General features: G+C 37.8%; 1 protein-coding gene across 1 annotated transcript; it reads right to left on the reverse strand.

Moving 5' to 3' along the window:
• Positions 1-431: 431 nt before the first annotated feature.
• On the reverse strand, positions 432-2,332 carry LOC306905057 (zona pellucida sperm-binding protein 4-like). Its single transcript, XM_079475416.1, has 8 exons — positions 1,922-2,332; positions 1,662-1,849; positions 1,497-1,594; positions 1,269-1,426; positions 987-1,179; positions 768-915; positions 620-692; positions 432-557 (listed from the first exon to the last, which is right to left on the reverse strand). The coding sequence occupies exons 1-8, from the start codon at positions 2,214-2,216 to the stop codon at positions 481-483; spliced, it is 1,230 nt and encodes a 409-aa protein (XP_079331542.1). The 5' UTR covers positions 2,217-2,332; the 3' UTR covers positions 432-480.
• Positions 2,333-14,457: the final 12,125 nt, after the last annotated feature.

Below are 14,457 nucleotides of genomic sequence, written 5' to 3' on the forward strand. Positions count from 1 at the left end.
GGCACAAATGGCAGTTCGAAGTTCTGGTATCGAAGTGTTGGAGTGGTAGTCAGATCCAATGAGTCTTTCCACCACTTCTTGATGCACACTCATCCACTCTACTGTGGTACAGAATGGCAATTGGATCCCTTTTTTCCAGTTTTAGCCTGTTCCTCGAGACTGGAGCAGCTCGTACAGTGGATTACTAATCATGTTACACATGAACAGTGAAGGTAAACCATATATTACTGAAGCTTTTCCCTTCCTGTATGTGTAAGGGGTGTTCTAAAAGGATGGATTTGAGCAACACTGAAAGGCAGAGGTTCAGACTCTGGTATCAGTTTAATGGCCCAAGGACGTTTGAAGGTCAATCACAGTTGTATTTTAGGATGTCAAGGTATCATGTGACAGTAAAAGTATTTACACTCATTGGAAGACGCCAAAGTGACCACAAAAGACAAGCGTGTTCAGTTTCAATGGAGTTTATTAAAACAAGTCAAATCATTTGATCAGAGTCACCGCTCCACTAGAAACAACAGTTTGTGCACTAGAGGTGATAGCTGCATGAACGTCTCTTTCTGTAGAAAGAATAAAGAGTCAGACAAACACCATTTGATGTTAAGAAACTAAAGCTACTCACGTTTCCTGGCACAGCTCTGCTCACAGGAACCAGAAGCAGGATGGCACACAGCTGTACTACAGTGGATGAAGATCTAACAAGAGAACAGAGCTTTTACTACATGTAGTACTGCGGTGACAAATTGGTCAAACAGAACAAGTGATCATACGGTCTCCTGAAGAGGGGCCAGTGATGCTGGATCCACAAATGTGAACATCTTCACAACAAAGCGCTTGTAGTGGGTTGGGAACTGAAGACCAGACGAGCCAACTACAGGAACCGCTGTGGTCAGATAACGGTCATCCTGGTAAGGGCATCTAAAACAGAAGTGACAGTCAGGACTCGTTCACAGCACACTATCTGGACAGATGCTTGGGATTCTACTGACCCATCAACTAGAAGATCCCACTGAGGTAGACTGAGAGGACTAGGGGTTGATGTCGCCCAACAACGTCCCAACATCAGGACAAGATTGGGGTCAGTCCTCTCCATAATGTGCACCTCAACATACACAGGCTCTCGCAGGACTTTTGTGATTGGATACTCATCCTCACCGTAGTAGGACATGTACGCCTCATCTCCTGAGGATGAACACTTGTTAATAGTTTTAGCCCAGTGCTACAAGTACCACACCTCTTGAGGCATTATTTTAAGACTAGAACATCATTACCTTCTGCGCAGCCTTTAGTGACACATTGGCCATTTGCCAGTCTAAGCTCCACCCTGAGGGGTCCGGCAGCAGCTACAGGTGGAGGTGGTGGAACAGTGTTGACCTCCACAACCAGATCTTCCACAGCAGTATCAGAATATCTACACTGGAAGAGAAGTCTAGACAACAAACAGTGAGCTTCTTGCATCCGGTCTAGGATTCAGTAAAGAGAAAATATAGATGACCTACTCAAAATGACTGTCCCTTGTGATGGAGCCAAGAGGTCCAATCCCCACCTCGTAGGATGAAGTCATTCTGTTCTCATACACCACATAACCATTTTCCTCCTGCAAGCAGAAACACGATTGACATCAACTCTGTTCTACGCAGCCTCTTCATCAACAGCAAACTCACCATCATGCTGGTGCCACAGGCAGTGACTGGAAACTGGTAAATGGCAAAGGACGGCGTGAAACCAACAGGACCACAAGGTGCTTCACTTCCACCCAACAGACGGATCGTGTCCAGGCTCAGACGAGGCAGAGTAACATCTCTAGCCACCACCAACACAAACTGACCATCTCTCATACACTGGACAGTCACTGTGAGGAGACAGAGGAAGCAATCAGAGAATCAGCTTGGCAAGAAACATTTAACTGGTCAAACACACTTACCTGACATCCCATAATAACACTGCTGTCCATTAAAGCAACAGTATATAGCTTCACACTCAGCACCACTGATACCAGGTTGTCCACACTGGATCTGCTCAGAATCAGCTACAGCACACTTGTCAAGAGGTTCTGACTGCTGAAGAGGAAACTTCTGAGAAATCTGGTGGTCAGTTTGCTGGAAGACTGGAGATTGAGGCTTCTGTGGAAAATTACTCAACTGTGGCACAGCATGACAGACGGCACAAACACATACGCAAAGCACCAAAACCTGCCTCTTAAACCACATTTTCAACATTGTTCCAGAATTGAGCACACCACAGAAGCCCTGACCTTCAGTCTTTATATTCTGCAAAGTTCAGCTCATGACCGACACTCTCCCTGTTTAATTAACAATCATGAATCTCCAGACCTGCACAAGTGCTTGCATGCTGCCCTTAATTTTTTTCTCAAGATTGAATTTTCTTGTTTCTCTGTATGATAAAAGTTCATTGTAATAATTATATAAGAATGAAAAAGAGCTGTTATGTGGACTGAGAACTGATTTGTTAGGATCACAAAAGAACGCACGAGCTAAAGATGTGTGCACTCTTAATGATATTAGCCAAAGTATTGTGCCTTAAGGTGTATTTATTAACAAGTGTATTCAAGGTGTAATTAATTTCTGATTCTGATAGAGGTTGTTTGTCCTTTAAAACGCCATTTGTTTATTTGACCAAAGAAAGTAAATTAAAAGATATTTTCCACGGATACTTTTGGGTTTTTAAAGTCCGTGAAAAATCATTGGTTCACGTTTGTCTACATTTATATTTTTTATCTGTAAATTATCTGTACATTTGAATTTAAATGAAATCCGTGGTATAATTAATTCTTGCCACTAGGAGGCAATAGAACTCCATTCAAAATAAATAAATAAAACCAACTGTTCCCTGAGCTTGGGCAGAATACTTTTGACAGGTGGCCAGTTAAAATATAATATTTAAAACGAATAAAGTCAATAATTTACCAGTATTCATTTAGCAGACGCTTTTAATCCAAAGTAATTTAGAGCGTTTACCATTTCATGTTATGAGACAACAAATAATATATTTATGTATATTTCGACGTAATTGTTTATTCTATGTATTATAAATAATTATGAGGGGTTTGTTTCATGGTTCATCTTAAATATATTATAATATTTTACAACATATATCTTTAATTGATGATAAGTGTCAAAAAGAGAAATCTTGATGAATGATGTGTCTCTCTCAGAGCATTATCACATTTTTCCAGGCTGGAAAACTTTATCTTATTGTCTGGATAGGGTTGTGTGGGTTTGTTTGTGTGGGCTTGCAGATGTGCAGGTTGCCACGGTTATCGAAAGAAGAATACATCACCAACGCTTTCACCTGCGTCTCGGATTCTTCAAATCTGCAAATCATCTTCAGGCTCACTAAGTCATGTCTGTATCAAATGTAATCAAAAGTGTGACCACATCGTCACAAATCAAACGGATTTGAATAATCGACGCCTTAATGAGGCTAAATTAATTTGCCCCTGATGACCTTGAGCCGGATCCGAAGCGCACTTGACATGCTGCTCGAATTTGCAGCGCAGGAAATATTTCTGCTTGGCCGGCTATGCCGCAACACAAGTGTTTGTGTGCTTTCAAGGGATTTCAGGCTAGAATGAGCTGGAAACAATCAAGAAGAGGCTCTTCAACAAATAATGATGAATTCTGTCTTTTTTAAACTGGCAAAGATCACTGCGTCCTTTCTGTTAGGAACTAAACTCGTGAAAACCGCTCGCTGTTGAGATCCTTTGTGTTGTCGGCGCAAAATAAATAAATAAAACCCCATCGCATAAAAGATCATTCAGTCTAAGCCTGTGTGTTTTATTCAAGTAGTGTTATGTTGAACTGAAACCAAGCATATTCATTGAAGCACTGAGCATAGAAACTGTTTATTATTCAAATGAGTATCGGTATTGTTTTCTGCATATGTTTTTGATATTCTTACATGAGGTGAATCAATCGACCAGATGTTCGTTTTTTGATCAAAAAAGATATTCCTGTACTTTACAGCATTTTTTGTTGCTTCAGCTCGTATTGTTTGTTTGTTTGTTTGTATAATGGTAGACGATTCTAGCTCCGTCCTTTTGAAATGAATACCTTGCTTGCCAGGTGGCCAAAAACATCAAGAATGTGAAAAAAGAAAGTGTTTCCATCCTTTAATAGGAAATAAACGTGTTTTGGCATGTAACAATGATGAGGGTCAGGTCAAGGTTTAATGTGAGCTACAGTTGGATGCAGCCGTCAGGCCAATAAAGACATCACTGTGGTGACCTCCATGTGATCTTCCAGCTCTCAGAAAGAGGGGGAGAAAATAAGAAACGCTCTGATTGGAGGGGTGGAGGTGGGTGTGATGGTTAACAAGCAAAAAAGAAAATGAGTGGCTGATGAAAAACACAAATGACATCATGATGAACCAATGAGACACACACAATAGGTGTGATTTTGAAACCACAACTGTGGGTGTCATTCAATATCAATAAATGTGAATTTAATTGAGACCTACATTTTTTTAAATGCAATCTGATGTTTTTCAATGTAGGCTACTTTAAATCTGTAGGATTGAGTCTTGAAATTGTAAGAGCTAGAAGTTTATGATTTAAAATGAGTGTTCAAGCAATAACTAACAAAGATACGCCCTCGTGTGTAAGACACTTTGGATAAAAACATCTGCTAAATGAATAAATGTAATGTAGCTGATTCTACACACTTATAATTGTTTTTGTCTCTGTGGGCGTTTGAGTGTTTATATCCCAGAACGATGATATTGTGTGGTTTGTCAGTGAGATGAGACCTGCAAACACTCTCCATCCATCATCAGCATCATCACCATGGCAACACTATATCCAGCTTCAGCACATTGAGGAGGTAACTTCAACTTCGGTCTTGTTGGCAGATGAACTTTTACACCGTTTAGGCGTGGCTTGGGGTAAAGCTCTGGCATCTGTTGAGTTCACATTTACAAGAGTAACCAATAACCAATATTAGATGATAATATATTACTGCAGAGATAAACTGATGCTTTCTATGGACAATAAATCAACAAAGGAGCTTTCTGTAACAATGGCAGATTCATTTCTCATTAAAAGTGTTTTCTGTTTGAGCAGCATGTTGTCCCAGGTTACAATAATGTGTGTTTAGTTAATCCTGTTAATTCATCCTGACCTTCCTTAATCCCTGCATGTCAACAATGGCAGAGATTCTGCCATGACCTCAGCAAAGGAAAGACTGTTGATTGGTTGAAATGGACGACCTGTCACAGCAGGAAGTGAGTTTTTGGAGTGCGGATGCCATAACTACTCGATATTTATTGTTTGTGAGTGTAGCTTTACTTACAGTAAACTTTACAGGACACAAGAGTAAACTCTCTCTCTCTCTCTCTCTCTCTCTCTCTCTCACACACACACATCCTTTCTCTCTCTTATACACACACATAAACTCTCTCTCTCTTGTATAAACAAACACGCATACACTTTTCACTTTCTCTCCCTTATACATACACACAATACACTCCCTCTCCTCTCTTAGCAGCACACACACAAATATACACACACATGTGTAAGTAAACTCTCTTTCTATCGCTCCCATTCATCTTTCTATTTACAGTATTTCTCTCACCCATTAGCCATTTCAGGTTTTCGACATTTAACATTGGTTTGTTTCCTTATTGTGTGTGTGCGTGTGCGTGTGCGTGTGCGTGTGCGTGTGCGTGTGTGTGTGTGTGCGTGTGTGTGTGCGTGTATCTGTAAAAGAGAGAGAGAGAGAGAGAGAGAGAGAGAGAACGGGGACTTTTCATTGTGCTACACTTACAGTTCTGTGTTTGTTTCCTTTGTTTGTTTGTTTGTGTTTATTTTTCTAGACATTCATTTATATTGATGGGTTTATGCAGAATGGCCGTAAGGAACCATCTGAGAGTAAAGACGGGAAAATGCGCCATAGAAAGCATATTCAATCAAAACTGGATATGCATTTTGACATCTGTTGGTTTCTTCTCATTTTGGGAAGTCAAATACAGTATCTAAATGGTTAAAGATAAAAAAATTCAGGTGTAAAATATGAATTGATGAAAGGCTTTCATAAATGAGTTTGGGCCTAATACTTTGCACACAGCATGTAGATTTGGTCAAGGGTTATCGTTTTATTGAGTGTTTTTGTGCATTGTTCTGCTGGTTTGACATGTACAGTATATGGACACAAATCAGAGACATTTCAGAAAATCTCTTCCTTTGTTCAACCGAAGAAAGAGTCATATAGAGGTTTACAACAACATGAGCATGAATGCGTGATCACAGAATGAAATTTTGTGTGTGAACTATGCCTTTAATCGCAGCACATCTCCCTCCAGTAAGCCAGTAAGTGATTTCATGTTCATAGTGAGCATTGACCTCAATGTTGAATATTTCCCTCAGTAAGAGCGACAGTAAAAATATAGCTTGTCTTCATCACTAATCACATTGGTTTTTAATGACACAGATTTGAAAGCTCACATCATTAAACAAACTAGCGTCTTTTGATGTGTGCTTCACACACAGCTGTAGGAAACGCCTCGATCCTTTCATTGGCCTTATAGATGAGCTCAGCTCGACTATAGAAACGATAACACACACACAGCACCTGCCCTCCATTTATGTGCGTCTTCAAACATATGTTTTCAGACGCAGGCCTGTCGCAAACAATAACCGCAGCACACAGGGATCAGGGGTGAGGGTATCTATCTCTAATGAGCCCTGTGTCTTGTTAAAGGAGTAGCTCTGGGTTTGTGGAGGAAGGCCAACAGGAAACAGACTAATGCCGGCTAAATGGAAATCCCTCGAGTCTGACCATACAAAGAGTTCTCTTCGGGAGCCTTGCGCTTTTGTTCGTCTCTGTTTACCCTGTCTGTCGGCCAGGAGTGTTGGTGGTCTGCCCCGTGACGGCCCCCCGGGGACGGTCTTCACAATCAAACGCACGGCTCAGAGGGCTCTGCTGTGAGAAAGGAGAGGGCAGGCACTCGTGAGACGGGGTGAGAGGAGCTCTGCTCCAACATCCGCAGGTATTTGAGGGTTTGGTACTGAACCGCATTTCATGACGACGGAGATGTGTGAATAGCGGCTAATTAAAAGCTGTGTGCGTTTTCTGTGGTAATTTTTTGTAAATCTTGTAAATTTGTTATGTACTAGGGATGTAACCATATTGTCAATTTCTTGGTATTGCAAAAGCAAAATTCTCAATATTATTGTGGTCACATCATGACTGTATGAAGTGATTGGTCCTCCGGGCCTTCAACATGGAGAATGCTAAAAAACCTTTGCCTGAATGGATCTTTGTGAACCAGATTTGGTTCTTCTATGGCATCACTGTGAAGAACCTTTTAAGCACAAGAGATAGTGTAGTATAGTTACATTAACTATTTTTTTTATAGTTTATATATGACCATTGAGACCCTTAAAATTGATATTTAACTTACTGCAGCGTCCTTCATGTCTTTACGTTACAGACAAAATCCCTGAAATCTGTTTAAATCTGTTTTGTGACTATTTCATTTGTCTTTGTTAAAGAGAGAACCGATAAAGCCCATTTTTGATCCATAGCTAGCGAAGAGCCAGAACTTGACCCGTGTGTTCGAGAGGATCTCTGAATAGCTCCATTAGGCCGCTCTGATGAATTGGACTCACATGTGTAGCGTTCTAATGAGGTCTGCCTGCGCTATTGTGTCTCATAAATGTATCGCTTGCTTGCTGAATACATTTCATGCCAATACTGGAACACATGCATACGAGACAAAGAAAGAAAAGACGGCAAATAATCAGATATTCACATCTATTATTTGTGTTTCACTATTAAGAGTTATAAAATAATTGCTCTTTTGAAGCCACACAAATAGTTATGTAAAATATATCACAGGGATCTAAGGATTAGAATTTTGTTTCATAATTACACCTTTGTTAGATTGACCCTCTAATGATGTTTCCCAACAAATGTTTTTTTTTTAAAGGTGCAATGTGGAATACTATGGAGGATCTATTGACGGAAATGCAATATAATATACATAACATATATACATAATATGTCTTCAGAGGTGTATAAAGACCTTACATAATGAAGCGTTATGTTTTTATTACCTTAGAACGGGCTATTTCTTTCTACATACACTGTGGGTCCCCTTAATGCGTCATGTTGTTTCTCCAGTAGCCCTAAACAGACAAACTACTATACAGAGGATGTTTCCTAATATGTTATCTCCTTCGGCAAAAATCGCAGCGACCGTAGTGCTTCGAAAAGGATGGGGGGGAGCCATTGGTTGCAGTTCTTAACCTCCCCACTAGTTGCGGCTAAAATCGCCATTTGCTATAATAATTCAAATAATATTGGACTGGAGAGCAGTCTGTCAAGTCTGGAGTTTTACCAAAAATCTAAAGTTGGAAAGTTTGAAAAGCACAAGGAAAATGACAGGTAGATAGATACACAAAAGACCACAACAAATGAAAGACAGATTTTCCAGAACCAGAGCTAGATTCAAACATGAATTTTACATGGATAATTGATGCATATAGAAAAAAGAAAAATTGGAAATGAGATGAAGAAGACATTTATATTCATAAAAGATCTTCAAAATGTCTCAAACTAGATTTGCAAAGAGCAAAAATCCTGATCTGTTTGCACTGTACTTTATTTTATTGATTATCTAATCTAAACTATATTTTATTTTATTTTATTAACTGGTTAATTTTTATTTTTCTTATTTCTTCTAAACTATGTTATTTTATTTTTTTATTCTTAACTGGTTACTTTTATTTTTCTTATTTCTTAACTGTTTTATCAAATGGATATTTTTAATTTCTTCTATGTAAAGCACTTTGAATTGCCATTGTGTATGAAATGTGCTATACAAATAAACTTGCCTTGCCTTGCCTTGCCTTGATCTGTGCTGTTCACGAATATGTTTAGCTCCATACTCCTCATTGTATGTCTATTGTTATTTACTTCAAATGAAATCTCGCAAGAACATGCGTTGAGTTTTCACCTACAGTACAACAGACTCTGACTGGTACTGTTTTAGCTCAGTATTATTAATGGAGTATGTCAAATGAGCTAAAGTAGCCTATAGATGCATGACAAACGCTCTCTGAGAATGTTTGACTCCCTCTTGTGCTGGAGGGTAACGGGAAAATGTGTTTATTATTAAAAGCGAGCATGGCGGATCCTCACCCCAGGCATCTCTATGCTAATGTGCAGGTAAGGGCCCTTGTTCTTTTGTGTCAGCGGGCACAACAGGCCGCTTGCCAATGTGGTGTCTTGCTTTTAACTGAGTGCTTTCAATTCTCATCAATTTAGCACAATTACAGCGTCCTGCCTGCACCGAGAGCATTTTAGAGCCACGTTACAAACGCACTCTTTTCAATTAAGCCAAAAGAGAAAGATCCTGGTTTCAATGCTGCACCATTTCTCGGTTTGCTTCCATATACGGTGTACTCCACACAATACAAATGAAACAGAATTGCATGTTTTGACTTTAGTTTTGATGACATTGCAACTGGCTTTCTACATCTTTAAAATTCTTCTGAAATCCTTGTTTGAAAAATAAACCAACTTTAAGTTAAGTAAGTATTTTAGTATAAGAATTTATTCCTTTCGATCAGGTTTGTCCTGTCTTTTTTCTGTTTGTCTCATTTATTTACTGCAAAGCTGCATCGCAACAATGCAAAATTGTGAAAACACTATAGAAATCAATTTGAATTGTCCGCACAACACAGTAGCTACATTGCCCGCAGATATCCAAGGCAGTCGTGCATGTTAACAACGTACAACCTTTATGCTAATTTCAATATTTAAAATAAATATGTACAATATTAAAACGGCTTTCTGGATTTGGATTATGATTGGTCAAACGCAACAGTCCGATTACTTTTAATGTTGTCATGTTCCTGTCCCTTCTTGTCAGGTATTTTCTAGTTTTGTGGACAGTGACAGTACCATGTCTTTTGTGATTGTTGTGTTCTGTGTGGAAGCAGATGGCCATTGTTTTGTTGCTAAGTGTGTCCCATCATGCATCACGGTCTAGATATATCAAGAGACTTATTGCTTGGGTCTCGCAAGATGTTGCGGAAAGCTTTTCAGTGTAAGTTATACAAATACTTTTTAAGGTAACATCTATTTATTCTATGTTTGGGTAAACGTGTGTTTTTCTTTAGTTTTTTCGCTATAAAAATGTATCTGAATTGACTTGAATATATAATTAGATATTACATACAATTTCGTATTAAAACGTAGTGTTATGTATTTTGTAAAACTGTTTTTTAACTTCTAATTAGAAACACCACATTATTTTACTATTACTAATTATATGTCTGCACTTGCTAAGAGTGTCCCATTGGGTTGTCCTGAGTTGTAGTGTGTGTTCATTTTTACAAACAATGGCTCTACGGTGCTTCCATGTCCGGTGTGCGACCCCCTTTAAGGTACGGTCACACCTGTCTTTGTGCTCCATTGACTTTCGTTCATACGCATGCAACTACAACAGACCAGAAAGAAACGCAAGCTTCTGCTGCAAAGTTGCGCATGCCGCTGCATTCCTAAGTTCAAGTTTGGTGACCTTTGAAAAGCAATTTCGCATCACATGTGCCCATTGTCATTATCCTACTAGTTTTCCTCATTTAATGCCCTTCTAATGCCAGTGTTTGCTGTCCTGTGCTGGTTCGTTCCTTCGATGTCTCTAGTTGTTACGCTTTGTCTCGTCTGCCCTGTTCTTGCCTTGCCTTGCCTTTTAGAGAAGCCAGTTATTCATTCAGTTGTTTTTGCCCCCTCGTGGGAAGTCTTTGATTTTGGTGTTGTTCTGTTTATCATTCCCTGTTTGCCCCCATCGTGGGTTTTTTGTTAAAATACAATTCAACTGCCGTCTGCATCAGTACCGTGAGAAATGATGACCAATAAATTGTGAAACAAGCCTATCAGAACTATCAGAGCTTTCTCAGTTTTACCCCCATTATTGTAAGATGGCAAAAATATGTATGAATATGTCAGGTGGAAATTTTAGTACAATTTAATGCCTAGTTTTGTTCTTTGTCAATCGTTTCAAATTGACTGTTGGCTAAAAGATAAAGTAAGGTTTAATTGGCCCTGAATAAATTGGTTCGTACTCGTGTGACGATGGTTAACGTCATATTTTTGATAAACTGGTTTTAATGGACCTTTATTGTGGATCAAAACTAAGGCAATTCACCATCCCAAAATGCAAAGGCATTATTTTAGACATAAATACTGGAATCAAGAGCAATTATCTCGTACCATTTAGGTAGTTGACCATTTACTGCGTCTGTCTGTACTCAAACCTATTACATCCATAATGATGATTTAAAAAAAAGATTCTTGTGTCTCGCTAAAGATTATGAATACAGCAGAATGTTTTAATTGGTGTTGGTCAAACTGACCTCTTCTATCCAAATAATCCCCTTTAGTCCCCCAATTAAGCCAAAATGTATCTTTTATGTATGTTTTTATTGCGTTCGCAGATGCGCTGAATTCAGGTCAGCCATGAAGATGCAGTTTTGTTGGAATAGGTTTTATTTGGACAAAAAGTTAGAAAGTGGTCATTTGTAATAGAAATCAATTCTTTTGCAACACTAACTAAGCATGCAGATTTAACTATTATTTTGTAATGATGATAATGAAGATGGATGCTATTATCAGTGTCAATAAGACCTTTATTCCACATGTTTATTTTATCTGCGGATATGCTAATGAAGAACACTGCTAGAGGATAACAATGCTAATTGTGGTGGCATATGAATGTCAGTTAGTGATGTGTTGGATTGCTTTTCATTATCTTTGCTAAACAAAACCATCTTGAGTGGGTCTCGTTTCTAAGGCACTCTGAAAAAGGCCCACGGTTCAAGGCCTGCTCTCAGCCTCGGGTGCATAAATTGATCTATTGTAGCGTGTGAATTAAGACTCTGCTTTTCATGTGTTTGCATTCTAACTTGTACATGTACAAAAGAGAGACAAGAGGATATTGGATGAATAATCAGACACATCTCTGTGTTTTGGGTGAGTTTAATGCAAATGATGTTATTCTTACTGGTTACAAGCTAAAATTTAGAGGCTAATGAATCCTAATTCTTTAAATTGGCTGTTAATGAGTAAACAGATTTGGATTTGTTTTTTACTGAAATTTTGTGCAAATCTAACAACGCTGGTTAACCTTCATTCAACAATCTAAAGGAAAAGGGAAAAATTATTTGTTTATGTATATGAGTCGTCATATGTTGAAATAAAGCAGCTCTATATTAAATGGCCCTATAGACACAACAGCTCATTTGTACGTAAAGACAATACAAAAACTGCACTATTTTTGAGTTGTTCTATAAACACAATGAGAACTGACTTTAAACATGTAAATGTATATAAAATGCCTAAACCAGTTTAATCCTGAAAAACTACGAGCGCTGGTTTCTCATGGTTTGATGGTTTCTCAAGGTTTTGAGCAAGGAACTCCTTTATTCATGCAGACAAATCTTCCTACATAAGTTTCCCTATGTGTTCATGTATTATCATGTGTTTCTGCATCTAAATTAATAAATATAACCACACATTTACACTGTTCTAACCTAAATATACTTATTAACTACAAATAAACTTAAACACTTTCTTTAGACCTGTGTACAGTACATAAAGTATCGTTTTCAAATCTATTTTACAAATCATCTGGCTTCCATCTGCAGTCTCGTCTTCCTCCACACGGGGGCAGTCAGACTTCGACATTGGCGTTGAATGGTTGTGCCTGTGACATTCTTTTTGGTTTTATTGCCTAAAGGCCTACAAATAATTTTAAAACATTTAGGCCAAATATAGACAATTATACACAAAATAAGTCATAAAAATTGTATGTTTAATTTGTTTCAAATTGTGTAATATTTTCCTTTAGTTGCCTGATAAAACCAACTCCTGCAACATTACCAGATGTGCCACAGGTGTTTATGTCAATAATGTCTATTAAATCATGTTTAGATCAACAGAGAAGAAGAATGCGCTTTTTGTATCTTTGCCCATTTATACGTGCATTGTAGAGCTAACAAAATAAATACTTAGAAATACATATTGACTGGTAATATCGTCTTCTTTGCTGCAGCCTGACATGCCTGCAGCTTCATATAACTAAACTTTAAATTCGACTTTAGCTTATCTGTGTGTCTGGCTTATCGAGCAAAGGACAAATGAGTTATGGTCACTAGATATGAAGATTAAAAGGAAACATGACATCTTCAGCTCTTGTCACATCAGAACACAACTCATTTTGAATACTGGACAATCTTCTATAGCGAAGGATAAAGACTTTTTTGCATCAATTTGTAAACATCTACCAAATTATCATGGTGAAACATTTTGATTGGATCATATAGGCACTTTATGTACTTCACAACATTGCAGATGTCTGCATTGGAGAAAATTAGTTGTATCGAGGCATCTCCATCTCTATACGTATGTACATAAATGTGTGTGGATTAGGTGCGTGTGTCCGACAAGAGGTTCTGTTAATGAATGTGCCACTGGTTTCATGTATGCATTGAGCTGAAGATGAGCACAACTGCAGAATTTCCATCATGACTTCAACAGCTCTTGAGTGAAATCCACTGAATACTTATCTCCACATATTGCCACATGACACTCATTTGAAAGGGAAAAGAGGTGCAGACATCTCACAATGTGTAGATGAATTAATAAATAAACTTGTATTTGCTGATGCCAAATGATTATATTTATATTAAAAACACATTTCACTCAAATTGTCTGATAATAAATTACAAAACTTAAAAATGTATATATTCCGTTGTGTTGACAACATTGTTGTTGTTTTTTTATTGTAAATAATTAATAAATACTTTTTTATTCATAATCCAAAATGCAGGTCTGCTGAATTGCATATCTTATTGTTATTTTTTTATCGTTTATCAGATAAAATGGTCAGACTATAAACCACTTCGTCAAGTTTTGAGCTGCTTCACATTAACTGCACAAAATAAAAAGACGTAATATTAGAAATGATTAACATCACAAATAAAAATAAAGTTGCCTATCACTTTTGAATCATTGTTTACTGTTTTCTGGAATTGGTTGAGCATAATTATGTTTTTATTGTCTTTATAATTTACTTTACATTATTATTTCCTTTGTTATTTCTCATTGTAATGTTCCCGTATGTTCCTACCTCCACTGGGCATGCGCACTTCAATTCCGCATCATCTCACTGACAACAGTTAAATACTATTTGTATTATTATTGTATTATTATTGTAAGGGTTAGGGTTGTAAAGGTAAGGTTTAAGATTGCTGTAGGTGTTAGCTAATGTCATTTATTGTAATTCTATGGCTATATTTCATACACTTCCGGCCGTAGCTGTATCCCTGTTTACGGCTCCAAACATAATGTTTTATTTTATTATTGTCAAGGTTAAATACAAACAGGTATAAAGTTTAGTAACTATACATTTCAAACAACAGTACAGATATAACAC

Source organism: Barbatula barbatula (assembly GCF_947034865.1).
Source record: "Barbatula barbatula genome assembly, chromosome: 15".
NCBI classification, from domain to species: domain Eukaryota; kingdom Metazoa; phylum Chordata; class Actinopteri; order Cypriniformes; family Nemacheilidae; genus Barbatula; species Barbatula barbatula.

Coding starts and splice junctions, on each gene's coding strand:
- LOC306905057 (XM_079475416.1), bottom strand. CDS start 2,216: ATGTTGAAAATGTGGTTTAAGAGGCAGGTTTTGGTGCTTTGCGTATGT. Junction 1,427..1,496: donor ACAAGGGACAGTCATTTTGA/GTAGGTCATCTA, acceptor TTTGTTGTCTAG/ACTTCTCTTCCAGTGTAGAT. Junction 693..767: donor TGGCCCCTCTTCAGGAGACC/GTATGATCACTT, acceptor TTCTCTTGTTAG/ATCTTCATCCACTGTAGTAC.